The 26,358-nt window shown below is 41.5% G+C and overlaps 3 protein-coding genes and 1 long non-coding RNA gene across 21 annotated transcripts in view; 1 reads left to right on the forward strand and 3 right to left on the reverse strand.

Moving 5' to 3' along the window:
* Nucleotides 1–105: 105 nt before the first annotated feature.
* On the reverse strand, nucleotides 106–8,957 carry e2f5 (E2F transcription factor 5). Of its 5 annotated transcripts, XR_015068124.1 has the most exons (13): nucleotides 8,536–8,950; nucleotides 7,472–7,581; nucleotides 7,092–7,253; nucleotides 6,428–6,536; nucleotides 5,849–6,269; nucleotides 4,891–5,034; nucleotides 4,430–4,465; nucleotides 4,311–4,346; nucleotides 4,194–4,232; nucleotides 3,782–3,912; nucleotides 724–759; nucleotides 609–644; nucleotides 482–528 (listed from the first exon to the last, which is right to left on the reverse strand). XR_015068124.1 is itself a non-coding variant. In XM_085929293.1 (10 exons), the coding sequence occupies exons 1-10, from the start codon at nucleotides 8,662–8,664 to the stop codon at nucleotides 3,842–3,844; spliced, it is 1,257 nt and encodes a 418-aa protein (XP_085785419.1). In that variant the 5' UTR covers nucleotides 8,665–8,948; the 3' UTR covers nucleotides 2,362–3,841. The 5 variants fall into 5 exon arrangements, 3 of the variants coding, with proteins under 3 accessions (XP_085785421.1, XP_085785419.1, XP_085785420.1); XM_085929293.1 differs by lacking the exons at nucleotides 482–528; nucleotides 609–644; nucleotides 724–759 and having other exon boundaries at nucleotides 2,362–3,912; nucleotides 8,536–8,948; XM_085929294.1 differs by lacking the exons at nucleotides 482–528; nucleotides 609–644; nucleotides 724–759 and having other exon boundaries at nucleotides 2,363–3,912; nucleotides 4,891–5,019; nucleotides 8,536–8,946.
* On the forward strand, nucleotides 1,558–2,779 carry LOC147046277 (uncharacterized). The gene is made up of 3 exons (XR_015068128.1): nucleotides 1,558–1,811; nucleotides 1,920–1,976; nucleotides 2,110–2,779. It is a non-coding gene; the product is annotated as an uncharacterized LOC147046277 (long non-coding RNA).
* Nucleotides 8,958–9,022: 65 nt separating the features above from the next.
* Nucleotides 9,023–15,934, reverse strand: lrrcc1 (leucine rich repeat and coiled-coil centrosomal protein 1). 5 transcript variants are annotated; one of them, XM_085929288.1, is made up of 19 exons: nucleotides 15,620–15,934; nucleotides 15,132–15,337; nucleotides 14,897–14,962; nucleotides 14,663–14,830; nucleotides 14,098–14,264; nucleotides 13,823–13,951; nucleotides 13,338–13,519; nucleotides 12,847–13,015; nucleotides 12,628–12,776; nucleotides 12,246–12,450; nucleotides 11,992–12,110; nucleotides 11,687–11,888; nucleotides 11,405–11,590; nucleotides 11,151–11,325; nucleotides 10,228–10,391; nucleotides 9,949–10,157; nucleotides 9,426–9,563; nucleotides 9,230–9,365; nucleotides 9,023–9,162 (listed from the first exon to the last, which is right to left on the reverse strand). In XM_085929288.1, the coding sequence occupies exons 1-19, from the start codon at nucleotides 15,661–15,663 to the stop codon at nucleotides 9,049–9,051; spliced, it is 2,928 nt and encodes a 975-aa protein (XP_085785414.1). In that variant the 5' UTR covers nucleotides 15,664–15,934; the 3' UTR covers nucleotides 9,023–9,048. The 5 variants fall into 5 exon arrangements, with proteins under 5 accessions (XP_085785414.1, XP_085785413.1, XP_085785412.1 ...); XM_085929287.1 differs by having other exon boundaries at nucleotides 13,754–13,951; XM_085929286.1 differs by having other exon boundaries at nucleotides 13,733–13,951.
* A 591-nt stretch (nucleotides 15,935–16,525) lies between these two features.
* LOC147046279 (RNA-binding Raly-like protein) overlaps nucleotides 16,526–26,358 on the reverse strand; it is a 33,447-nt gene continuing 23,614 nt past the window's right edge. For all 10 annotated transcript variants that reach the window (XM_085930837.1, XM_085930839.1, XM_085930836.1 and 7 more), the window contains 7 exons: nucleotides 19,614–19,689; nucleotides 19,195–19,242; nucleotides 18,063–18,265; nucleotides 17,793–17,894; nucleotides 17,551–17,699; nucleotides 17,163–17,241; nucleotides 16,526–17,046 (listed from right to left, as the gene is read on the reverse strand). In XM_085930837.1, coding sequence (XP_085786963.1) covers nucleotides 17,209–17,241; nucleotides 17,551–17,699; nucleotides 17,793–17,894; nucleotides 18,063–18,265; nucleotides 19,195–19,242; nucleotides 19,614–19,689 — 611 coding nt within the window. In that variant the 3' untranslated portion in view covers nucleotides 16,526–17,046; nucleotides 17,163–17,208. The remainder of the gene's footprint in view (nucleotides 17,047–17,162; nucleotides 17,242–17,550; nucleotides 17,700–17,792; nucleotides 17,895–18,062; nucleotides 18,266–19,194; nucleotides 19,243–19,613; nucleotides 19,690–26,358) is intronic.

Genomic DNA, 26,358 nt, shown 5'->3' on the forward strand with positions numbered 1-26,358 from the left:
CTGTAAACAGTCAATGAGTTAATGGAGGGACAATAACATTATAAATAACCTACCGAAAGTTCAAAACGAGTCAAACGATGTCTAGACAGGACCAGAGGTATACTCCTTGACTTTCATCAGTTAGTAGTTGAGGAACTTCATATCAAACAGGTCAGACACACCGCTGGTGTCATCCAATGTGAAACTGCAGTCCATCCCTTGAAAAAAAAAAAAAAAATCAGCCATCAAATTGATTACTCAAGGAGAAAATTGTCAGACACTAACATGGAAAAAAAAATCTTTAGATTCCAAGACAAATCTCAAGAATACAGTATTTTACATGGCATATGGAATATTTACTCATTTTCCTGTTTCTTTAATACATTTTTTTTGAATTCTCATTAAATTCTAACCTTGCCAAGTTATAAATGTTTCTTTTCAGGGTGACCCTAACACTCCTTCAGTTTTCAGAGCACAAGAGACAACATTGCATATATCTAAGATGCTTACCATCAGTAGAGATCAGTTCATCAGTCAAGTCAACATCTTCTGCAAGAAAGTATGAACAAGTTGTTGTTTTTTTCCAGAGCACAACAGAGACAACATTGCATACTCTTTAAGATGCTTACCATCAGTAGAGATCAGTTCATCAATTAAGTGAACATCTGCAAGAAAGTATGAACTTTTTTTTTTTTTTTTCAGAGCACGACAGAGACAGCATTGCATACTCTTTAAGATGCTTACCATCAGTAGAGATCATTTCATCAATTAAGTGAACATCTGCAAGAAAGTATGAACAACTTTGTTTTGGCGTGTAATGCTAGGATTGGTCTCCTTACGGATTAACAGGGTCACGACAAGAACGTTCCTAACTTGAACTCGAGGGAAAAGTGCTGACTGGGGGCGTAGAAGGAGCCTGGACATCCTGACGATATCCATCCATTTTCTAAACTGCTTAGTCCCCACAGGGGTCGCGGGCGTGCTGGAGCCTATCCCAGCCGTTATCGGGCAGTAGGCGGGGGACACCCTGAACTGGTTGCCAGCCAATCGCAGGGCACACAGAGACGAACAACCATTCACACTTGCACTCACACCTAGGGACAATTTGGAGTGCTCAATCGGCCTACAAAAGCATGTTTTTGGGATGTGGGTGGAAACCGGAGCGCCCGGAGAAAACCAACGCGGACACGGGGAGAACATGCAAACTCCTGATGATATCACGTTTGTTAATTTATTTACTGTAAATTACAGTAACACGTATTGTACCTTTTCAGTAAAGGTACAATACATGCACAGAACAATGTAGGAATGATTATTAAGGGAATGGGAAAGGTTTAAAGGCAACGTAAACGTTTGGGGGAGGGTTTATAGACTATATATATAGTGTATAAATCCAGTTTTTGTACACTTGTCCTTTGAAGCTGCATATCTTGACCTGTTTGGCAATAAGTAGATAACATCTACAATATAAATTAGTCAGTGAAAATGCATTCAAGACTATCATTGACCTTTTGCAGTTCTCTCATGGAAAATTTCCTCTTATTGGGAAACCTCTTGATGTGAAATCTTGACATGACATTTGTGATGTGAGCACTTGTGGACTCACAGGAAGTTATTGCTGCCTTTCACTTCTGGTGGGAAGGGTGTTTGGTTTGCTTGTTTAATATCTCTATATAAGGAGGAATGTGTCACTTCAGCTATATGAAGTGTCATTAGCCATGGACAAAAGTGTGTTGGTGCTCCTGCTGTGTCTGCAGGTCTTCCTGCTCACCACTGCGTTGGATTCAGACGAAGCCGCCACTTTGTTAACGGACATTCCGCAACCTATCGAGGTGAGAATATTGTTACTGGTGCTTGAACATGTAATTGAGTTAGAATTTAGGTTTAAAGTTGTGATTGCCTTTTTTGTGCATGTGGGTTTTTTTTGTTTTTTTTTTAAGAAGGAAAGAGCAACACGAAGAAGACCACCATATCGTCCAGGAACATTCTCAATTCTAGTAAGAGTACAAAATATTCTTGAAGCTGTCTTGTACCAATTAGTATTAGAGCACAAAAAAACACAATTGAAACTAAAGTCAGAATCCTAAAGTTATATTTTGTTGTTTTGTGTGTGTATGTTTTTTTTTAAAGGGAAAGGTTCCAAGAATGGTCCAAGAAGAAGATCATACTGTTATCTAAGACCAGGAGCATGCTCACTTTTAGTAAGGGTACAATAACATTCTTGTCTTGTACCAATGTGTATTAGAGCACAAAAAAAAAACAACAAAAAAAAAAAAAAACATTTGAGATTAAAATCTGAATCCTAAAGTTGTATTTTCAAGATTTTTTTGGAAGAAAATATATTTTTGAAAGAAAAACATTTTAATGGGAGCAGTATCACAAGAAAAAAAGTCAAAATTTTACAAGAGTAAAGTACAATTTTCTATGACTTTTTAATTTTAAATACTTTCAATTTGTGGGTGCAATTATTAATCTTATCTAGTTTGACGCTAATACCGCAATTTTTTACACCAGTTTTTCTTAAACTTGATTTCAATTGAAATGTTCTTGTTTTGTCTCTTTAGCCAAAGCCAAACAAGGACAGAAACAAAACGGAAATTGCCCACGCCTAGCATGCCAAGCATGACTTTGACAACTTACAGTAGCTCTGCTTGTTGTTTCTCTCTGCTCTCAAACTCTAGCTTTTAAAGACTGTCTGTTGTGTTGTCGTGGTGGGGAGAGAAGTGGAAATGTCCATAAAGTGTGCAAACACCCAAATATTCTCATGCCATGCACTGCTGATTAAACATCTGGAACAAGCACTTGTTTTTTCCTGTCATGTTGGAAAATGAAAGTAGTGACGATAGCCAAGCAGGAAAAGGTTAGTATGATACAAGTAACATTTGTCAACAAGAATGTTTTTTTTCCTCCGTGTAAACATAATTGATCTAATAGTAAAATAACTTATACGAAATACTAAAGTAACTTTTTTTTAAAGCTAAAAATGTCCTTAAAACCTATTGCACCTCCATAAAAACCAAAGTCTTTTTATACCTTTATGATGAAATTTCGTCAACACAATACAAAGCGCGACATTCGCATATCCTCAACTTGGAAGATAAGTGAATTGAGTTATCAACTATTTATTGGAAAATGTTTCCAAAAATGTGCAAATAAAGTATTTGTGCAAAAGATAAATCAACGGGAACTTACGACCATAAATGTGGCCAATTAAATAACAAATACAGCTGATTCAAGATCCAGGAAAAAAATCTCTTAAATTGATTAAAATTATTAATCAACCATCCATTATCTGTACTGTATAAAATCAAATTAGATAAAGAAACCAAAACACCAAGGCCTAAAACGGCAATGTCGCAATAATCTAGGATTCCTGGAACTTTCAACACAACATAAACACATCCATGAGATTAGCGACATTTTTTGGATTCCTAAAGATGTGCAAATGTGCAAATAAAGAATTCTTGCAAACAACGGAAACTTCCGATCATAAACGTGGCCAATTAAATAACAAATACAGACGATTCAAGATCCAGCAAAAGAACTCTTAAATTGGCTAAAATGATTCGTCATATAAACTAAAAAAAAATACATAAAGAAACTAAAACACAGAGGCCTGAAACAGCAATGTCGCAATCATTTAGGATTCCAGGCACTTTCAACAAAACAAACATCATGAGACGAGCAACATTTTTTGGATCACTGAAAATATTCAAAATTTTGTTCAGAATTTTGCATGCAATTTGATTCTGTAAACAGTCAATGAGTTAATGGAGGGACAATAACGTCATAAATAACCTACCGAAAGTCCAAAACGAATCAAACGATGTCTAGAGAGGACCAGAGGTATACTCCTTGACTTTCATCCGAACTGCATATCAAACAGGTCAGACACACCACCGGTGTCATCCAATGTGAAACTGCAATCCATGCCTTGAAAAAATAAATAAAATCAGCCATCAAATTGATTACTCAAAGAGAAAATTGTCAGACATTAACATGAAAAAAAAACTTTAGATTCCAAGACAAATCTCAAGAATACAGTATTTTACATGTTTTTCCATGTCATATGGAATATTTACTCATTTTCCTGTTTCTTTATTACAATTCTTTTTTAATTCTCATTAAATTCTAACCTTGCCAAGTTATGACCCTAACACTCCTTCAGTTTTCAGAGCACAAGAGACAGCATTGCATATATCTAAGATGCTTACCGTCAGTAGAGATCAGTTCATCAGTCAAGTCAACATCTTCTGCAAGAAAGTATGAACAAGTTTTTTTTTTTTCAGAGCACAACAGAGACAACATTGCATACTCTTTAAGATGCTTACCATCAGTAGAGATCAGTTCATCAATTAAGTGAACATCTGCAAGAAAGTATGAACAACTTTTTTTTTTTTTTTTTCAGAGCACGACAGAGACAGCATTGCATACTCTTTAAGATGCTTACCATCAGTAGAGATCATTTCATCAATTAAGTGAACATCTGCAAGAAAGTATGAACAACTTTTTTTTTTTTCCAGAGCACAACAGAGACAACATTGCATACTCTTTGAGATCATCGTCATAGCTTGTCACACCAAACAGCCAACCATTCTAGGGTGTTCTGCACAAACGGAAGATATGCTCGATGGTCTGGGCGCCCTCTCCACACTTACACGAATATTGGTTGGACTGTTTTGGCGTGTAATGTTAGGATTGGTCTCCTTACGGATTGACAGGGTCACGACGAGAACGTTCCTAACTTGAGCCCACTCTTTAAAATGGTTACCATCAGTAGAGATCAGTTAATCAATTAAGGGAACATCTTTTGCAAGAAAGTATGAACAAACAACTTGTTTCATTGTTTCAAGCACATATTGTATTCAAACGTTTGGTATCATCCTTTGTCTGAACCAAAAAAGGCAGTACCATCTCCGTCTTCCTTCATGTCTTCCGCGATGCCGTTGTGCCTCAACAAGCTGCTCACATCCAGAACAGAGTGGAACTCTGGTCCAGACAGGTCCATCTCCAAAGCGGTCACCGCCTGATTGAGACACCCTGAAAGAAAACAGGCTGAAAGTGTGCATGTATGTGTGTGTGAAAAGTATAAGCGGGCCATTAATATAAAGCAATCAGATGACAACTCAACATGGCTTATTTTTACATTGGAAAAAAAAACAACAAAAAAAACAAACGCAAATACCGTATTGGCCCGAATATAAGACGGTGTTTTTTGCATTGAAATAAGACTGAAAAAGTGGGGGTCGTCTTACATTTGGGGTCTGGACATTATACCCATTCACAACGCTAGAAGGCGCCAGATATCTTCAAAGCAAACGTTGAACTTAACCCCCCAGGCCAAAGCGAACCCCTGTCACGAAAAAGAAAAAAAAATAGCAGTAGCAGTTTGCATTATTTTATTGCAATGTTTTTCCTTATTCAGATTTGTTTCAAGACTACAGTTAGACTTTACTTTGATGGTTAATGCAGTTATTGCAATTTTGTTGTTTTATCACAGTAGATTGGTTTATTTACATTTCAAAAACCAGAAGCCATTCATTTACAAATGTGATTGCACTTTAGTTTACATATCTAAATGTTCAGATATTAAGATGTGACAGACAGTTTTTGCATGATTTGAATGAGGCAAAATAACATGCTTTTTCTCTTGAATATATTGTTATAATCATTTGTTTCAGATGTAATGTAATTATTTTCTGTATAAAAATTAAATTTGGTGTTGAAAAAGTCTTTTTTCAAACTTGAGTGTTGAAAAAGAGGGGGTCGTCTTATAATCAGGATCGTCTTATATTCGGGCCAATACGGTAATAGATGTTTCTTTTGAAACATTTCTGTTCCTCCTGTACCTGTACACTTTGGTGCTTACCCATGAATGCATGAGTGGAAGCTAGCCTCGGAATGCCATCGTGTTCGAGCAGCCCCACCTGCTGATGTGAGCTGAGCGAATCCTGGCTGCAGAATGAGGAGGCAGTGTCGCTGGAACAAGAAGAGTGGACCACCGTAGAGAGGGGAGGGTAGTCTGGGCTGGCAGAGAGCGTGCACGGCGGCGGCGGCGTGAGCAGGGGGCTGATCGTGCCGTTGGGGGGCAAGGGGAAGACAATGGACGCGCTGTGTGGGCTGGCAGAGAGCGTGCACGACGGCGGCAGCGTGAGCGGGGGGGTGATGGTGTCTTCGGGGGGCAAGGGGATGACAATGGGCACGCTGCAGTCTGAGTCCAGGTTCATGAGCGTGACCTTGATTGGAGCTACCTTGCTGCACAGGGTCACCTGGTAATTCTCAGGACCAGACTGGTCCCCACAGGATAAAATAAAGAAGTGGGATTGTTAGCTTTAAAACATAACTTTTTTTTTCCTTGCACTACTCGGTTCGAGTAAGTGTAATTAGTTCTGTCTCTCTCCACTATTACTCCTAATACCCCAAAGGTGGTCTTGCAATGTTTTACTACCTTCTCTCCCAGCGTCACCTCCAGCTGCATCTCAGACGGAGGCACGATGGCGAGAATAGTGTCGCCCCTGAAGGATTTGCAGATGTCCTCATGCGTCACAAAAAAATAGGTGAGGGAGTGTTAAGCAAAAAAGATTACAATACATCCAACAGCGGCGGCCAGAGAGAGCGTGCCGAGGAGAGACAATAAACCAGAAAAACAAGACCGGGAGCAATTTGGGATTACCCTGTTTGACAAAAGCAATTATATTTATAATCCACTCACCAGCTCATTTTCTCTGTTCTTTGAGTCAATAGTCCCAAAGAGGACATGCATGACTGTGTAATTGTAACAAGCACAGAAATCCATCAATCGCCTCTTTGCTTAAAAAAAAAAAAAAAAAAAAACCCGCATCAGAGCAGAACGTAAGGAGGTGTGGGCAGGCGAGCCAACCTTTGATTTTTATCCAGAAATGAATGAAAGAGAGATATCGTCGCAACTGCAGAGCAACACTATCAAACGATGCCTGACATAAAATGTTTGTTGAACATTCTTTCCCACATTTATATGAACATGGAAATGCCATACCGAGCCAAGATTTGAACGCAGAACCTCAGAACAGTGATTTGAGGCGGAAGTGAACACCACTAGGACATTGACATGATAAATAATTACAAAAGGATATTTGTTTATGTCAGGACTGCGGTTTAGGCGTACGTTGCTCTCCTGCAGCCACATCTTCTGCTTGTCCAGCTCTTTCTCTTGGGCGTCCAGCTCAGAGATTTGGGTTCGGAGAAGTCTAACCTGCTCGAGAACCTCCTGGTTCTGATTTCCCTTGTTCTCACCCCTGCAAGTTTTGTATCAGACCATTTTGGAAGATGTTGGCAGTCACATTGCAGGGGAAACAGATTGACAACTTTCTTCTTGCTTGCTCTCGTTGACAATGAAGAACATGTTCAGAATCTTGCGAGAGGGATTTTAAATGTCATTGTGTTTATCCCACACTTATTGGAGCAATTCCACTTGCAGAAATACAGCAAAACAAAAAAACACGTTTTTCCAAACCTCCACTTGATGATATTTTGGTTCTTCTTCTCAATCAAGCCCACGCCTTCCAGCACGTTGGTGATGTCGTATATGCGCCTTTTCTGCTTCAATGCTAAGATGTTTGCGGCCTGTCGATTTAAAAAAACACAAGTGTCAATAAAAATGTAGGCAGCATGTTAACAGCATCGTGTTGCATCTTCTCCACTACCGAAGACTACCTAGCAAATAAACACTACCCGAGATGCAGGAAATCAGAGACACTGTGAGGCACTCAAACAGAGGATTTGGCAAATGAAGCTGCACAAACAGAAAGTTAAACCTGTTGTCAGAAGAGGATGGTTGTACAATGCATTGGTAGGGGAGGAGCAGTTGCCAGCAGTGTAAACATTAGCCAAGTTTGGCGCTCAAGAAGAGAGGGAAAACTTTGGCGCTTAAGAAGAGAGGGAAAACTAAGAAGATCTCATACACAATAAAAGCTATGTCTTTCCCCCTTTCTGTAAACACAAAAGTTACGATTGGATCCTAGTTTTGTTCATTGGTGCCACAATACACTGGAAATAAAGCACCACGTGAACGTTCTAAATCAGCACAGAAGAGTCTGAGCAGAAAAACTTGACACTGAAGAAAAAACTCATGTGGAAAGAAATGTCAGAATTACCAATAAAACTAGACACCATGCTTGACACAAAGCTCACTCAATGGAGAATAGTTTTTCCCCAAAATGTTAACATTACACACACACACATTTATTAGGGGGGGGGGGGCGAGTTTGCACGGTTCCACTACGTTTAAGTTAACCATTAAAAAAAGACCAAATTACCAACTTTACCAAAACGTAAGAACAATGACATCTTATTAAGCCCACACACAGTTACAAGCTTTATGTACACTTTAAACTGGAACTCTGAAGATGGCGTACTGTACGACCGGTAATGGCGAGTCCATCACCTGAACGCAACGCACCTGACCACTTAGCTGATGAGGAGGCCCCGTACATTCAGTAGAACTAGAAAAGTAAACGAAAGTAAAAAAAAAGTACACGAAAGTAAACTAGTAAACGAGTAAAACGCGTTTAATCTGACCTTTCTTAAATCGAAGATGCCGTCGTGGGTCTCTTTGAGCAGAGCGACAAATTTCATTGTAAGGCACACCAAACTTGACTCGTTGCGAGGTGGCGTCGAGCAAGCAGCCCCCGTCCTCTCGCAGTCCATTTATGGAAGGTTTTATCTGTTCTTAAAAGTCAAACTTCACTTCATTGCCTCATTAAACAAGCGCCTCACCCGTCGTTCTTCTCCTGAACACCCCCCGAAAGACAAAAACACCCCTATTGTGCTAAGTAACTAACCTGGCCTCCTCCTATTAACTCAACGCAAGAACTGCAATTCGGCATAGAGGCCCCGTGGACACGCCTCCAGACACGATTTACGTGACATACATCAATTACGAAGAATTAAAAAAAAAAAAAAAAATCAATACAATACTATCACATTAAATTCAAATAACAGGTAAACGAGTAAAACAATTATTAAAAACACTCATTCAAAACAAGTAAAAATATTTTACCAAAACTAGCTTGTATAAAGCAAATACAGTTTTTAATTGAAATCTTTTAGCACACTATTAAGACGTTTTATTTTCTCCTCTGTGATCCTCTTGTTGGCGTCCATCTCAAGTAGCAGCTCACGCATCTCCTCTTCCACTTTGAATACCTGAAATAAGAAAAAAAGGAGCGTGAAGCTCCAGCTCTTCCGGAGGATATAGGCCTTCTGATTTGACCTTCAGATTGGCTTCTTCGATCTGACTGTGCTTGTCATTTGCCATCTGAAGCAGTTCAGCCTGATGGGCGGCTTGGAGGGACTCGAGCTGTGCGCGAAAGGCGTCGTCCATGCAGCGCAGCTTCTCCACCGCCGCTCTGAAAGAAAGACGCGACATGATGGAACTCCAATAAGTCGAGGTCCCTCTTTTTCCTCACCTGTGTGATTCACTCAGTTGTTCATTCTCTTCCAGGAGCGAGCGTTCTTTGTTGTCGAAGGTGTCCTTCATACGCTTCACTTGGGTCTCCAGTTGAGTGAGCAGCTGAGCCTTTTCTTGCCACTTTTTTGCAGATTCACTAAAAAGAGAGGAATCGCACAACATTGTGATGAATGAACAGGACAGGAAGTTGCATGTTCATGAGTGTCGAGAGATAGATATATGTTCAAGCTACAGCCCTTTTTTATTTTATGGGAAACATATTTGTTGTGTTGAACTTTTTTATTTAGACAAAATACCCAAAGATTCAATATTTTCAAATCTTTTTCTGCAATGAGCTGAGAAATCTTTGTATTTTTTTACAGAAGCCGGAATGGATTAAAGGCAATACCATTCATTTGAATGGGGAAATTTGATTTGATATACAATCATGCCAAGTCATAAACATGGAACTAATCAAACTAATAAGTCAAGGCACCGACCGCTATATTTACTGTTTGAGTCATTCGAGGTGGTGAATTTACCTGTAAAGTCGTTTCGCCTCTTCTACTTGGGTTTCCTTGTCCTCCAACTGCTGCTTCAGCTCCTCCTTCCGCACGACGAGGTGTTCGATGCGTTCCTCCAGCTCCGTCAGCCGAGACGTGTCCTCCTCGAGCCGCCGCTGAAACGTCTTCTCGGCTTGGGCCTTGTCGTCGCGGAGCCTGCGGGCCTGCTCGTCGCGCTCCTGCAGCGTCTACGGAACAGGAAGAGAGACGGTAAGAGACGAGCCGCGCTGTGCGTTAGCTTCGCTTCCACTGCTTGACCTCTTTGAGTTTGCGGATGGATTCCGTTTGATCCTCGATAATTTTGCTTTTGATTTTGAGGGCGTCGCTGTCCCGCTCAATCTGTTTCTTTTGAGCCTCCACCTCGGCGCCCAGAGCCTCAATCCTGGCCTCCAGACGTCCGCGATCCTGAGCCAGGGATGCTCCTGTGGTAAAGACATACGCAAGGACGTGACACAACGTGCTCAAACATTGCTTTTTCTTATTCGAGGCAAATGTTTTATACTGGATGAGCCCTTTTCAAATGTTTCTGTTAAAAGAGTGTGAATTCCATCCACTTTTTTTCCTCTTTCAGGTCTGATTTCTTAGTCTGTTTCTCATCTGTTTTTCTCTCTGATTCATTTTCACATCCCGCGCACTTTCATCTCCAACGTTTCTCTTTCCATATGCTGTCCTTCACTGCTTTTCATCAGCGGTCCAAACTATCTCAGTCTAGCTTCTTGTACTTTGAAATCTTGATTTAACTTCACTGACCTCCGCATGCATTTTTTTTTTTTTTTTATTATTCTATTTTTTCTCATCAGTCCTGATATGCATCTCTCAGAGAATTTTGTGTGCTGCTGCTTCCAATCAATACACAACGGCTGGGCTAACCACGGCTTTATAGATTTTAACTTTTAATTTAATGGGGACTGTTCTGTCACAAATCAACTTCTCCATTACTCTGGTTTCTTCTACCATCGAATGAAGGCAATTCAAATTTTTTATCCTCTTTAGGTTCACTGCGTCTAATTGTATTGGACAGTTGCTGAGGAACTTACAGCAGATCAATTTAGGTTTTAAATTGAGTTCATTTTGAGGTAAAAAATACACACAAATTGAAGAATGCTTTATCTCTAAAATCTTGAATTTTTCTTTTTAAATGTCTCTACATTTTTGTGTGTGCTTGATTGTTTTTCACCTACCTTGCTGAGCGAGCTCCTGCCCCCAAAGCCTCCTCTCTGCTCTGAGTCCATCGATGACAGACTCCTGTGCGCCGAGCTGGGCCGAAAGTCGCGCTTTGTCCTTCTTGAGCGCCTCCAGCTGAAGGCGCATATGGCGGTCCAGAGCCAGGTCGGCCTCCAGAGCCTGAGCGCGCTTCTGTGAGGAGACGGGGGAATTTCAATATTACATCCATTCATCTTATGATTTTTTTTTTTCCATTTAGGCCCTCGGCGACCTTGAACTCAGTAACAGCATCTCTCTTGGCGTTGACAAGCTTTGAAATGCGAATCTTTTGCTCCTTGGCCAAAGCGGTGAGCTCCTGCACCAGAGAGGCGGATTTCTTTTCTGCCTGCTGCGACTGAGCCAGTGTCGTTCGAAGCTCCGGCAGCTCTGCCGCCATTTGATCGCAAGCTTTCTTTACCTAGGAGAGGGGCGGCGAAACCATGACTCACCTATTTCTGTTGTGCAAGGTGACAGCAGAATGAAAAATATGACCCGTTTATATTTATTAGCAGACCTCGGAGAAGCGCGTAGCCTCGATGGTGAGCGCCATGCGGAATTCATCCTCCAGGGCCGCGTATGCTTTCTTGTCCTCCTCCACTTTGTCCTTCAACTCAGCCTCCCTCTGAGCGTGACTTTGCCTCTCAGACGCCACTTCTCTTGCCACTGCTGCCAAGAAGTCCGTCCCGCCCGGCTGCAGCCGCATCTCCAGCTGTTTTCTGGGGACACAGTTCATGAATAAATGAGGAGTTGTGTGGCTTATTTGATTCCACGATAAAATCGAGGGCATAAAAATGAATCAAGTATTTTAAAAGCTTGCACCTGTGCTCTTGTTCCCGGCACGCCAGCAGTTCATGCAGCTCCTGCACTTTGGCTCTCTGGACATCCAAGTCGCGCTTCAGAGACACCACCTTGTTCTCCACCTCCTGCTGTTGCTTCATCTGAAAGGAGAGACAATGAAGAAAATATGATCAAATATAAGTGTGTGTGTGACGAAATATGCCATAAAACTTGTTTTTGCAAGCATCCATCCTCCCGATATGATGACGCAACTAGTTGAGCGTGTTCACGTGTACCTCTTGGGCCTTCTGGCGAGCCCGCAGCGCCTCCCCATGGGCGACGTCCTCCTCTAGTTGCCGCAGGGCGTGCTTGTGACGCTTCTCGCTTCCGCGTGCCTGTTCCAGCTGCTGGCTCAGCGAACGGCACATCCCGCCCAGCTGCTCCACGCGCGTTTCCAGTTCGGAGCGTCCTGAGCGCTCCTTCAGTAGCAAGTCTTTAAGTCTGAAGAAAGATGCGGGGGTCACCTCACATGTGTGGACATGATCAACGTGTGCAGCGTCATTAAGAAAGCAATGGCAAAGACCGATGCAGGCAATAGTTTCGGCATATGCTTGGCCCAAAAATCAAAACTATTCAGTCATTGACCTGTGCAGGTATAACTATTGTGGCATCTGGTACCTGTCAGTGGTGTGCAAGGCCATACTCTGCAGGTCTTTTTCCTTGCTGACTTTGGTCTTCAAGCACTTGAGTTCCTCCGTCAACTTGGTGATGGCCTGCTCGGCCTTCCAGCGCCTCTCCCTCTCCTGATCTCGCTCTTCTACAATAGCCTGCAGATTGAAGGACGTCAAGAGTCAGATACAAAACGGATTAAAGCAAAACACAAATCTTGCACGTTACTTTAAAGGTTTCCTCCTCATTAGATTTGCATTTCATATTGATTGGCTCCTTGCCGGCACTTAGCGTGACCCTCCTCGCCGGAACAGATGCATCAATGGGCCCTTTGGCGGTGGCAGAGGACCACCTGACAGTAGGCTTTGTAACCCTCCGTTTCAGATTCCCCTGATCACTGGGCACAAAAAAAATGAAGGAACTCAAACCGGATAAAGAAGAGAGACAGCAAAAAATGAATAACGAAATGTTGGACAAAAATAGAAGACGAAAATTACTGTACACTTAACATTAAATATTTGGAGAAAAAAAGATATTTAAAAAATGTTATTCAAAATAGAAAAATATTGGGTTCAAAGACAAATACTGGACAGAAATTACAAACAAATCTCTCCCTTTTCTAATCTCTGCACCTGATGACATCAGGCCAAAAGTGAAATTGAAATATTTGTAGTATGATGCCAAGAAAAATGCATCATGTACTGGGGCAAACGAATCACCTGTTTGATCTCTTGCTTGTCCTGGTCGATGTGGGCTTACGGTATTTCGGGATGGCGGAGCAACTGTCGTTGTCCTTGGTGCTGTCGTACTCGCTTTCTGACGTGCGGTCTGTGTCATTCACGTCCTTCTGAGCTTTGACTGCAGAGTCGTTAGCTTGACTGGACTGGTGCTTTGCAGAAACCTGAGTAAAATAAGAATTAAATGTGATTAACCCTCATTTAAATATTACCCAGGTACCTCGACTTGTTAAATGCTGTTTACCTGTGTAGGAAATGCGCTATGTCAATAAAGCTAGCTTGACTTATAATGGATGAGCTAATTATTTTACAAAAGTATTAGAAATAATAATTGTATTCCTACAGCATTACAGTGTGCAGTGTTAAAAACAAAGCACCTGCTGAACAAGGTGGGACACCTGCTGCTCCAGTTTCTTGACCCGCTTTTCGTTTAAGGTCAATGTTCGGTCGACGTCAGCCGAACGGACCTGCTGCTGCTCCTGCTGGACGCGCTCCCTGTTAGGTGCTGCCAGCGGATTGCCAAAGGCTTCAGGGGTGACGCTCTGTCCAAAGTGGGTCAGAACTTCCCTTATATTAGGTGTGGTCACAAAAGCGTCCTAGAACAAGGAACACATGTTTTCCATTTTGCTAGAGATGGAAACAGTATGAAGAGTTTTTGTCATTTCACCTAAAAAGATGACTATTCATTTCAATTACTATGAATTGTTTTATTCAGTTTAATACGAGTGGTATTTAAACTCACCGCTTCATTGTTGCTGGCATCGGAGAGCAGGAGGAGGTCCACATAGTTCTCCAGCCCGGGGATGTCACATGGACTGTCCGTCGGGGAATACGACGGCTGTCCCAGACGATCCAATCCATCGAAAAATGACACTTGTGGCAGCGACTGCATCACCATCTCATGATAACCTGCAACGAAACACGCAAGAGCCGCTCGGTACCACAAATGGAAAATAGATACCTTGGAACCTGAGAAGTTGAATTCTTCCTAACTTCCCAAAACTTTGCTCTTTCTTTGGCTTATGTCACCACAGAGAGATATATGGCAAAAGGTGCAACAAAAATGCATGTTACCATTCATAAAATAATTGCGTTATTAGTTCCTGTGAGTACATATTCCATCTTTATGTTCAATTCAACAGACTAATATTTGACACTATGTCAATTTTTGAGTAAATTGAAACTAGATCATCACTGTTGCTAAATAAAGGTTAGGAATTGCTGTTTTGAAGATATTTGTGGTGAAACAGCTTCCCAGAACATAGTTCAGAGGATCCAATGTATTGTAATGACAGTCACGGTCTCACCTGGCTTCATGCACAGCGGGTTGCCTTTGCCGCCGTGGCTCAAAAACACCTCTCTCAACCCCTGCAACCCCAGCAGGCACTGCAGGAGGTGCTCAATGCTGGCAAGACGGTTGCTATGGAGACTGAGGTGCCTGAGCTTGTGTCCGGGGCCATGGAGATGCAATAGGCCTGACGGGCACATCACAATCACCATGACTGCCAATAAAAGACTATTGGAGTCCCTACTGAACTCACCGCTGAGGTTGTTTATCTGATTGAAGGACAAGTCTAACCTTGTTAAATTCACCAGACCGTTCAATCCTGCGCGTCACAAAACAACAATGAAAAATACAACAGTCATTCGATCAGAAGTGCCTTCGAGTGCAGCAGCAACAAAAAAACGGTATAAGTACCACAATAGATACTCAAACTGAAATCAATACAGTATTTTTTTGTGTATAAAGTTAAAACACCTTTCTAGTGAGCTCACCCTCAACCTTGGTGATGGCATTCCAGGATAAATTTAAAGTCCTCAGGGCCGTGAGAGAAGCAAGACCCTCAATAACAGCAATGCAGTTGGAGGAGAGATCCAAGTGTTTCAGGAGAAGCGTCGATGCTAGGCCTTCAATCCTCGGGATGCGGTTGCAGTGCAGGTTGAGCGATGTGATGGTGGGATGCAGGGGAACCTCCAGCAAGCTAGACAAGAAGAGACACTGGGTTCTTAGGGAGGTGATTTGCAGTCCAAATAAGAGCATGGATGAAAAAGATGGTAAAGAATCACCAAAAGAAAAAAACATTAGCCAAAAAACACCAACATATTGAAACAAACTGGCCGTCAACTAGAACGCCTCTACAAAAGAACCCGCCTCACTGTCCATGCTGAAACCTTCAAACAAACCTTTTATGAATTATTATTATCATTATATCACCACAAAAATTAAACAAAATCGAATGGGTATATGACACAAAGACGCTTACCTTGAAATACTCTTGCCAATCAAACTTATTTCCTTTTCTTCCATAATGCGAAGAGATTATAATTTAAAAACAAGGTGGACAGCCACAAGGGTGACGCACGTCATCAACACTGGACTTCTTTTTTATATCGGGTAGGTGTCATGGTAACAAAAAAAAAGCTTGCAACAAAATTGACGAAGTCAATGACACCCGATGTGTCGTAAAATACAGTTAAAATTACTGCTTTTGTTGTAAACTGGTCTATTATGCACTTGGATCTTGGTTTGCTTTTCTGTCGTTGAACTGGCCGCTCTTTTCCTGTTTATGTGACGTCAGAGAAAAACTTCCGGGAAGAGCCATTGCTCCGCCCACTGAAGTCGACGCATGCGCATATAAAGTTTTCATCAAATTGACCGATAATGCATAAAGATGCACACATTACACATACGTGCTTGATATAATAACGTTTAAATTACAGCTAGCAAACAAGTGACATTCAACCCTAAAAATACACCTTCATTGGCATTAAAAACAAAAGACTCAAATAAATGCCTTGTTCTTGCTGCAGTCAAGAAGCTTTTATTGTTAATCGATGCACGTTATTTCTGCACCAAATAAAGGCCTCCGCTCAGAACACACCTTTTATCCCCCAAATCCTGACACTGTCTAAATGTGAGTAAATAAACACCCTAAATAAAGGCCTAAAAAATCCATATAAATGTCATACCGCTAATAAATACCTGAAACATTCATTTGCATTGAGTAAACAACTCAACTCCATTTTTAAAATTGTGTTGCTTGTATTAAACATCTTGTTCTGTCTCCTTAATTGCACAAAATGACTTCCCTTAAAAATAAAAAAAGCATTAACTCAACATAATAAATGAAACCATTATGGGAGGAACTGTTTTATTCCAAAAACCCATCTTATTATTCATAGCTGTACAACCAAAGCAATGAATACAAATGATCCGTGACAATCCCTTTTTATTTGTTACTACATGCTGATTGTAAAAAATATTCATCTCTTCTTTGACAGAATGTAACGAGGACACTGTAAGATGGGTACTGTGTGACCGAAAGACAAAACCAAAATAACTGTACAAGTAAAGCAAAGCACATTAAGTGGTTCCTCTTACATTCATATTTTTAACATACATTTGCTGTACAACAGAATTATAGACAATACAGACCATAGAGGCTGAAGCACAAAGCATATTGTACTTACAAGTTAGCATTTGCCGATTGCTCTTTTCGTTTGATCTTGCCGCTCAAAACACATCGGGACTGTCAATGTTTGTTTTTTCTTTTTTTAATCTGATGAGGCAAACACGGAACAAACAAGTCGTTCCCTCCGTTGTTGATCTTTCATTTCAAACAGTTCTTCTGGCTGACGGAGCTGGTTAACTTCTGCAATCTTTGTGCACTGCAGGCTTCCCTTTGCTTCACTGGAAAACAAATGGCAAAACTGAAATATCACAAAGTGTTTTTCTTAAAAAAAATGCTTGGCATTATGCTGTTGAATAAAGAAAGACCCCAAATAAAAGCCGCATTTCTTGCTCACATGAGTGCTTCTGTAATTGTTGTCCTTTCAATCCCATTGACCTTGCTCAGTTGTCGATATCTGATATGTGGTTCTCTCTCTGCAATTACAAAAACACAAGGATGATCATAATAATAATAATAATAATAATTCCTTGATAAGTAGCCTACTTTTTGATTAGCCAGGGCTTTGACGCCAGAACAAGAAACTGTTACTGGCAAAATAGTTTTCTTTACTACAGTTGACAGTTAGTGTTGAAACGTGACTTCAATCTTCATTGAAGTCTCGTTGATAAAGGTTTTACGATTATTTTATATTATTCCCTATGGGAAATTGAAATTAGACTGTCAGTCAAAAATATTATGATTTCAGTTTGGGTACATGAGATGTGATTATTCTGACATCTCACCATGTCACCGGTACCCTCGTCCTCAAAGTAATCGTCGCCGCCGTCTGTCATCTCCCCCGCCTCGGCCTCGACATCCGCACCCAATTCGTCTCCACCAGAGTTGCTGTGGTGACACTCGCACGCCTCCTCCTCGTGTTTTCTCTGCATCTCTAGTGAAGGAGAGAGGACCAGAGCCCCGTCGTAATAAGTACAAAGTTGGCCAGCATATATTTTACGGTCGGTTTTCTTATTTCCTATCATACCATGCTGCCTCTCAAATTTGTCAAGCCTTCCCAGCAGGGAATCGATCTTGGTCTTGATCTGTGACAGTTCCTTTTTGATGCTCAGCAGCTGCTCTGTCTTCACTGCCATCAAAATAGTAAGATTACAATACAGTGAACCAGCGTTATAGTGAGCGTTCCACACTCACCCACCAATGATAAAAATGGATAAATACGGTTAATGATTTTAGGAAATCATAAAAAAAACATGTTGATGTTGAATACGAGAAGAACGTTGAAAAGACAACATACGTTTGGGCCCCATGACAGGAGACGACGGGATGTTGACAAGCCTTGGGGAAGAGGAGGAGGACGAAGAGGACGATGAAGAGCAGGTTCGGACGGAAAAAGAGGACTTGATCCTGCGCGGGACAGACGGCACGACGAGCCGTGAGCGTTTCACCGGAATGACGGCCCGGGCGGGTGGTACCACGCGACCGTGGTACTCAAACAATCTGGGGACACAATAGACACCATGAAACGGAATTTAAATGAGCAATATCAGCAAAAACACATTTCGAGAAACCATTCATCATTAACAAACAACACAAGGCACAAATAAGAATAAAATTGCATTGGATGACAAACAAGTCATCTGCGTTCACACCCACAACGGTGCACTCGCCCGCTTCTACATGAGCCGGTCTACAAAATCACCAAAAGAAAGAAAACTCCACTCGTGCACATTTAGATTGCCTTTTGCACTAGACTTGCACAAGAATTGTGGTAAGAAAACAGGGCGCAATCAATGACGTCAAGTAAGCATATGAACATTCAGAAATAATTAAAAGCACAGGAAGTAAACAAAGCAATGAAAATGTCAAAAAAAGATGATAAATAGACACGAATGAGCAGGCGGGAGACAATCTGACAGTTGGCGTTCTGCTAAAAGCGTCATTAGGAAGCCCGGAGTGGAAGAAATAGAAAGCTCCCGATATGACGTTCATTATGCCTACATGTTAATATATTCGCGTTGCCTGGGATGCTAATTCTAATGAGGAAACTCAACCGCTACCAGACAAATGAGATGACAAATAAAGAAAATATGAGCGCAGTGGTGGGGAACCTTGATTCATGAAGTCCTCCAAAGGCTTTGTAAAATATTTATTTGAGCTGTGGTGGAAAGCCAAAAGTCTAATGGTTGGCCTTTTTGGGGAAAGGAGAAATATATTTTCATGTGAAAAGTTGCAGAGTTAATTCTTCAATAATTCACTGAAGCTACATCCCAGTGGATTTTTGTTGAATTTTCGGAGGGGAGGATGGAATTGACAGGTGAATTTCCATTCATTCCAATGGGAAAAGAAAATTTGCAAAAAGAGTGTTCTGACTAGTGAGCAAGCCTTATGTCATGGTACCACTGACGTTTTTATCATAAACTACCTACCTGCTGTAAAAATCATCTCTGTAGTAGTCGTAGTCAAACTCGTAGCCACTGAAAAAACAAGTCAAAGGTGAAATTAGACATCCCAGATGGACTGAGTAATAAAGGAGACCTCCCGGATGATCAGAACCCCTTTTGATTGACCTGTCATTTAATTATAGCAAATGTTTGGACAAGCCTGCTCGCTGGTAAGCAGCCTGGAGTAAGAAAAAACTAACAAACTCGTAAACGTAACTGAAGAAATGGGGTCGGTAAATGTGTTTTTATTAAGGGCAAAAAATACAGTGAGACCTCAATTTAATTGACTAATTGGGGGAGTGGCTTGTCCAGTGTCCATTACATCAAAGTAACTTCTTTTTGTGACTTAATAGCATTTAATATGGTGTGAAATTTTTTTTTTTTTTTTTGCATTAAAGTCCAACCTGTAGAGGGTGGAAAGCGGCCTCTTGGTGGCCATCTTTGGCCGGTATGGTTTAGGCTCTCCTGCCATGTTGATATCTGGAAAGACAAAGTACAGAGCACAAAACCTTCACACATCTGCTAGGAAGCAAAAACAAATGTCAGTGAAAGCCTACTAGAGCAACTGGAATGTATATTTGCTAAATCAGATGCAAATTGTGGCAGGTGCTTCCAAATTGAACATGTTTGAATTGCATTATTGAAAGGGTGTGCACACTTGTGCAAATATAAAATTTCTACTGCCCCTCTTGGGAAGATTTTATCTTAGGTTATATAGGTCATGGTAATGGGTAAAAGCTTTTGAAATGATGACTTATCAAATTTCAGTAAAACTTGGCATTTGAACAGGGGTGTGTTAACATTTTATAGCTACTGTGTCATCTAGTGTCTTCTTTGTTCACTTCCTTTTCTTCTATCGCTTCTTTCTTAATGCGTTTCTTGGCCTTTACAAGCACGTACAAAAATGGGAGAAGGCGAAAAGACGATTACAACTCTCAAATGATATTAATGACAATTCTAATTTGCAACAGAAGAGCGAACAAAGAGAAATTTCATCACAGTTTACCGGTAACGCGTTTCATGCCTACAAATGAGTCCCAGCGATGCATTAGCAGATGAATCTGCACACAAGGCCTGTCTTATTGTTATGATTGACAGCTCCTTCGACACGCTCCAAAAAATGTCCTGGCTTCTGCTCAATCAGCCTGAAGTGCGCACTGCTCAAGGTCGCACATGACAGCGCAAACAAATGGCAGACAGCCAAGAGGTGCGTCTGACGCACGAGTCACCGCCGTTGACACCTGCGAAAAAGTTGTGTCGATAAAATATTGACAAGCTCGGCAATCAAGCGGGAGGAAGTTATTTAGCCAGAAGACTGCTTCCACCGCAATAACTGCAACATGCACAGCTTTGGCTCGGCAGTTTGGTCGCTCCACAGTGTTGTGTCTGTCCGCCTTGACGTTGCAGGTGCCACTCCACTTTAATATTTCAATTTACATTTGACTGGAACTTGGCTTTGAAATTGGACCTTTTATGTTCCAAATTCCCTGCTGTCTCAAAAGTCTGCCTTGGATCAAATGGACGACGAAGAGGCATCTCTCATTTTGAACAACTTGCTGTATAGTCACCATTCTTTTTATCGAGGACTCTTTCTCACATCTCCCTAATGGCCTAAAGCAGTAGAAGGAAAAGGAGGGTAGGAGGATGCGGAGGCGAGGGGCGGGGGGCATCAGTGGCTCTCAGGTGCACAGGGACAGCTGCATCCTTGTAATTAGGCCGCAGGAAGACATGAGGGATGGCTCCCGTAACAAACGGCGGTCTCCGTGGACCCCTTCACGCTCAGGTCGTAAAAAAATAAAAAAAATTCTGAAAGGAAGCACCTCGCGACGGCCCTCCTGAATAATTACATTCATTATGCGGGTAAAAATGGCACAAAAGTGTGTACTTGTTGCTGTGAGCATCTGTTAAAAGTTGAAGGGGAGGGGAGGCGGGGGGTAGAGGGGTGGCGTTGCCAAGCAATAGCAGTCCCAAAAGTCCAGCTTTGAGAGGGGGCATAAAATAAAGTTTTCTCATATTCAACACACGCACAGCACACAGAACAAGAACAGACACACTGTACTAGACGCATGATACAAATCCTCCTACAGAGCACGTCATTCTACAAGTCGCTCATAACAAAGGTTTAGCTTACCAACGTTCCGGCGTTGCCCAACAAGCCAGCTCAGGACAAACTGACGAATGGCTTGTAGCTCAAAGGCCTCTTAAATCGGGTCACTGCTACGTGAAGGTACCACCATATGTGTTTGTATATATTTTTGATGAAACTCTAAAAGACTGCTTTGAATGAGCGATTGTACTTGACAGGGTAGTGACGTACGACAAAACATGGGAGAGAGAGAGAGGGGACATGACGTTAATCCCCAAAGATAATCTTTTGGCAGGCAAAGTCAGAACAAAGTCAGCGTCTATTGTGATGGGCGTTCATCGGAGCAGGTGAGGTCGGCGCATTTGATGAAGCGATCATGCAGAGCGCCGGCTCCAATACAAATGCGTTTGTAAGAAGCATCACCACAGCGCTCTGGAGATTTCAATCTACGCCGTGTTCTCTGCGCCCTGTAAATCTGACAGGCCAGACTTCAATAATCCCCAATCTTGTCTCAAGGGCACTTGCGACGACAACGTTTGCGCTTTTTCATTGCGCCCGAGAGCGTGTTTTCCTCTTGGAAGGACGGAATGACAAAGCGGACACTTTCAATAAGTGATTCTAGCGAAGGGATTGAGAATACATTCAAAACAGAACCAACAAACATTATTTGTTGTTTGCATTAGCTTGACTGATCCAGAGAGGAGAATTTTCTCCCCGATTCAGTGAGGAGGGCTCAACCATTTTGTCCTAATTCTAACCCCAACTAACAAATGAGGCTCATACAACACTGTGGGAGTGATCAATCACAGTGAAAGACGCATAACATCCAATTTCATCAAGTCCAAGGCGACAATGCCGAGGGAGAGAACACCTTGTCTGGAGTGATCTTCACCATGTTCAAAATGGATGTGTGGATTAATCAACACCTTGTCCTTTCCTAATGAATTCTCTGTACTTGACTCTGGAGCCCCCGTGAAGAAAATGGCCACTTTGGCAGCCCGTAAATTTCATCCAGAGCTCCTAATGTGATTATTTTTTACGAGATAGGCCCAAGTATGGGAATTTGAAGGGATTAATACATCATGAGCGCAGCGCCACACTACAGGTTTTAGTGTTCCATTTGGATAAAAGCTGACGAGGCAACAATTTCATGATAACTTCGATGGGCTTTTAATCAAGCTAAAGATGCAAAACAGTCTCAGTATATGACCCTCGGATACAAAGATTTGCTGTTTATGAGTCAAGATGAAAAATAAGCTTAAAAAAAAGTGCAATTTAGGACTTTTAAGAATTTCTTTGAAGGCTATTTTGATCAAATTCGATCAAAACAGCTCGTTGGCAGCTATTTCTAGCAGCAAACATTAGGACTTGTTGAAGCGACTTCCAGTGAACTCGCTGACGTCAAAAATTGCTGACGTTTCGTCATTTCGGGTTTGAGTCGATTTATTTGAGTGTTATTTAAAAGGCATACTTTAACTGAATTTATTATCCATCCAAAGTTAAAAGCAATTTAGCTAATTTGCGACTACTGTTAGTGAGTCAGTGTTTTTTGTTTCCACCATGAATCGCAAATGCTCCTCTCTAGCCTGTCGAGACAGACAGACAAGATTACGTATTCATAATTGCAATTGTTGCACATACCACCTGAGAATCGGCTTATGCAAGCCCACTCCTCACAGAGCAATCAAACGGAAAGTACACAGCACTCGGTACGCACATCATTTTTCCACTTATTAGTAACCACTCATGCGCGCTTAAAATTCTAGAAGACCCTGCGATTAAGTCAGAAAGACAAAAATATAAAAAAAAATATGAATAATGGGGCGGCTCGGTGGCTCACTCGTTAGCACTCTGGTTTCCTACAACATCCCAAAAACATGCTTGGTAGGCCAATTGAGCACTCCAAATTGCCCCTAGGTGTGAGTGCGGATGGTTGCTTGTCTCTGTGTGCCCTGCGCTCGTCTGGCAACCGGTTCAGGGTGTCCCCCGCCTATTGCTGGGATGGAGATAGATGGATGGATATATATATATATATACATACACACACGCAGATATAGATATAGATACATATGATAATGATAGGTTAAACTCAAAGATTTTTGATTCATTCCAAATAAAAACTGCAGAATTTTTTTGCGAACTATATCCCATGGATGTTGTCCTTCGTGGAGTATTAACATTTATTACATTTATTAAGAATTTAAACGCATCAGTCAGCATAAAAGCTCACGAATCCAATATAGTGCGTCCAATTTACAGTCCATGCAAAAGACATGTACGTAGTAATCCTTAGAGAGAAACTATAAGATTAAATCAACTTTTGAGACAACTGCAAACAGATTTTCATGCAACATGGATTCTCAAAAAAAAAAAAAAAAGCTCCTTCTGTATAGTAAATATACTCACATCTCTGAATGCGGCGGCGCCTGCCTTTGTACATGTTTGGAGCAGAGAGAAAAGATGCTTGACTTTACCTCTTCTTCCTCCCTCTCCCTCTCCCCAAAAACAGACAGCATGTGTGTGTGTGTGCTTCCAGACCCAGACTCTCAGCCGAGCAGACCGTACCATTTGTCAAAACATCCCGGGGGGTGAAGGAGTGAGGGTAATTTTTTTTTTTTTTTAAAGCCTGAAATAAGTAAGACTCATGCCTGTCTGGTTTTGATGCAGATGTCAGCCCCCCCCTCCCCCCACACACACACACACACACACACACACACACACACACACACACACACACACACACACACACACACACACACACACACACACACACACACACACACACACACACACACACACACACACACACACACACACACACACACACACACACACACACACACACACACACACACACACACACACACACACACACACACACACACACACACACACACACACACACACACACACACACAGATCCCAAGGAAGTCGCTAAAGTTCAAAAGTCTGTGTTCTATAAGTTATCAACAGCTTGTTTAGGGTTAGGGTTAAGGTTATGCCCAGGCAAACTAGCTCATTTTGCGCATCAATCAACAAGCACATTCCAACATGAAAGTTAATTAAAAAAAAAAACAACCCACAAAATACATCTATAAAATACAACTGAGTACATATAATGTGATGAAGTAATGAATTAATAACTTCCAGAAAAAAAGTCAGTTTGAACATTTCCCCTTTCTAGTTGCTGTGCTTGAAGTCGGAACAAGAAACTCAACCTCCCTCAAAGAAAATGTGTGCTTTTATCTTCTTCTAAAAGAAATGTTGCTCATTTTTGTTTCGCCCTTCATCTATCTCATCATTTCTGACAAACAGTTTGACAGCTGTTGCTGCCTTCGGGGCCACAAATGAAGCCACTTTGGAACCAGAATTTGCAATTATAGCTCTAAGTGTTATGCTTAATACTAGCACCATCTAGTGTTTGCAAAAGTAGAATATCCATGCATGCTTAACAGCTGATTAAAAAAATAAATTATTAATTGTTAACTGCAGTAGAGTGATTCCGCCACATGGAGGCACTGCGGGACTATTACACAGCACAAGAAAGCTTCCATCTACTAGGAAGGACTCACGTCATCATATCTGAGCAGACATTATTTTAAAACATAATCAAGCCTCCATAAATGCATGAGTCAGCAGTCTCCACCTTGCTGATTGCATATTAGCCAGTCATAAGCGAACACAAAATATACATAACAGGGTCATTTGGATATGACCTCGCCAACCCCTCGACGCCGCACCTCCAATGCGGCCTAAAATGAACTTCATGTTTTAAAGAGAAGGCTTTCGTTCATCTTGAGAGGGGTGACCCAGTCACACTTACAACAAAACCCTCGCACTTCCTAAGAATTCTTAAAACTACAGTAGATACAGGCTGGGAAGAAGGGAGGCTTACTTTTTTTTTTTTTTTTTTTTTAAACTTAATTTGTCCTTAGAAGGAAGGGCCGAATACGTAGAAAGGAGGGAAGGAAGAACAGAAGAAAGAATAGAAAAAAGAATTAAGGGAACGAGAAAGCAGGATGGAAGGAAGGAAGGATATGGCATGCGGGATTTCCAAAGGTTTTGTGATTTTTTAATGTTTTTTTAAACCATTAATTTGGAGTTTTACCACTTTCTATGAGGCCTTTTTTTGTTTTATATGTACAGCCCCCATAAATGCAAATGTGAATTCCACAATGAACCTTAGCACTTCATTCGTCCTTCATTTCACTCTTGACAAAGTGCTGCACATTTGACTTTTTTTTTTATTATCTTCTTACTTTACCACGACAAGTTAATAATGATCTTTCATACAGACGAGGGCAAAAAAGACAGTGAGCTGAGTAATTGTGTGACAGTGGAGCCTAAGAGCTTAATTAAAAAATCATATGCTCAGTTGCTTTAACAGCACACCGCTCCTAACCTTGCAGAGTGAAAGAAAAAGAAGAAGCAGCCGCCAGCTTTTCTGAGGGGAGAATTCAATTTTTACACACGCGAGTGTTCAAGGGCACCTCAGCAGTGTGATGGCACCTGTCCAGCGGCACCACCAATTTGGGACCAGCTAAGTGCCGTGGGTATAAAAAGCACACCCCTGCTCAAACACCAGCTTTAAACCGGACCAAGAGATGTTGCTGAACCCCTTTTTAATTCACTTCACTTCATTTTACACTTGACTGAAACATCGGTTTTACGCCGTGGTTAGAAAGGATGCTTTCACCGCAGTCGTCGATGCGATTGGTCCCAAATGGACATGACAGACACAACACGCGCACACACACACACACACACACACACGCTCTCCACCTCAGTCCAATTAAGTGAACACCACTCACTGCAGCCAGAAGTCCATTTATATTCAACGAGAGCACGAGGAAGGACTATGGACGAGCCGCTGAACAAATCAATAAATAATATCGAGAGGATTTAAGTATGTGTGTGGAGGGGGGGGGGCTTTACTGGAGGCATTGGCCCGTCCTGATGTTTGCTTTCATCTACAGGTCTACATTTCATTACTATTAGGTCACATCAACACTGCAAACAATGTGTCAAAAAATTAATTAAGGGTACCAATGCTGAAATATTAA

The sequence above is a fragment of the Syngnathus leptorhynchus genome, chromosome 14, assembly GCF_054491065.1.
Source record: "Syngnathus leptorhynchus isolate UIUO chromosome 14, UIUO_Slep, whole genome shotgun sequence".
NCBI classification, from domain to species: Eukaryota; Metazoa; Chordata; class Actinopteri; order Syngnathiformes; family Syngnathidae; genus Syngnathus; species Syngnathus leptorhynchus.

What these genes read in the sequence shown, in the direction of transcription:
- e2f5 (XM_085929293.1), bottom strand. Translation starts at nt 8,664, where the DNA reads ATGGACTGCGAGAGGACGGGGGCTGCTTGCTCGACGCCACCTCGCAAC. An exon ending in CATGAAGGAAGACGGAGATG is followed by an intron (nt 4,466 to 4,890) that starts GTACTGCCTTTT and finishes ACTTTCTTGCAG; the next exon opens with ATGTTCACTTAATTGATGAA. An exon ending in TGAACTGATCTCTACTGATG is followed by an intron (nt 4,233 to 4,310) that starts GTAAGCATCTTA and finishes ACTTTCTTGCAG; the next exon opens with AAGATGTTGACTTGACTGAT.
- lrrcc1 (XM_085929286.1), bottom strand. Translation starts at nt 15,663, where the DNA reads ATGGAAGAAAAGGAAATAAGTTTGATTGGCAAGAGTATTTCAAG. An exon ending in ACAAGCAAGAGATCAAACAG is followed by an intron (nt 13,016 to 13,337) that starts GTGATTCGTTTG and finishes TTTTGTGCCCAG; the next exon opens with TGATCAGGGGAATCTGAAAC. An exon ending in ATGAGGAGGAAACCTTTAAA is followed by an intron (nt 12,777 to 12,846) that starts GTAACGTGCAAG and finishes TTCAATCTGCAG; the next exon opens with GCTATTGTAGAAGAGCGAGA.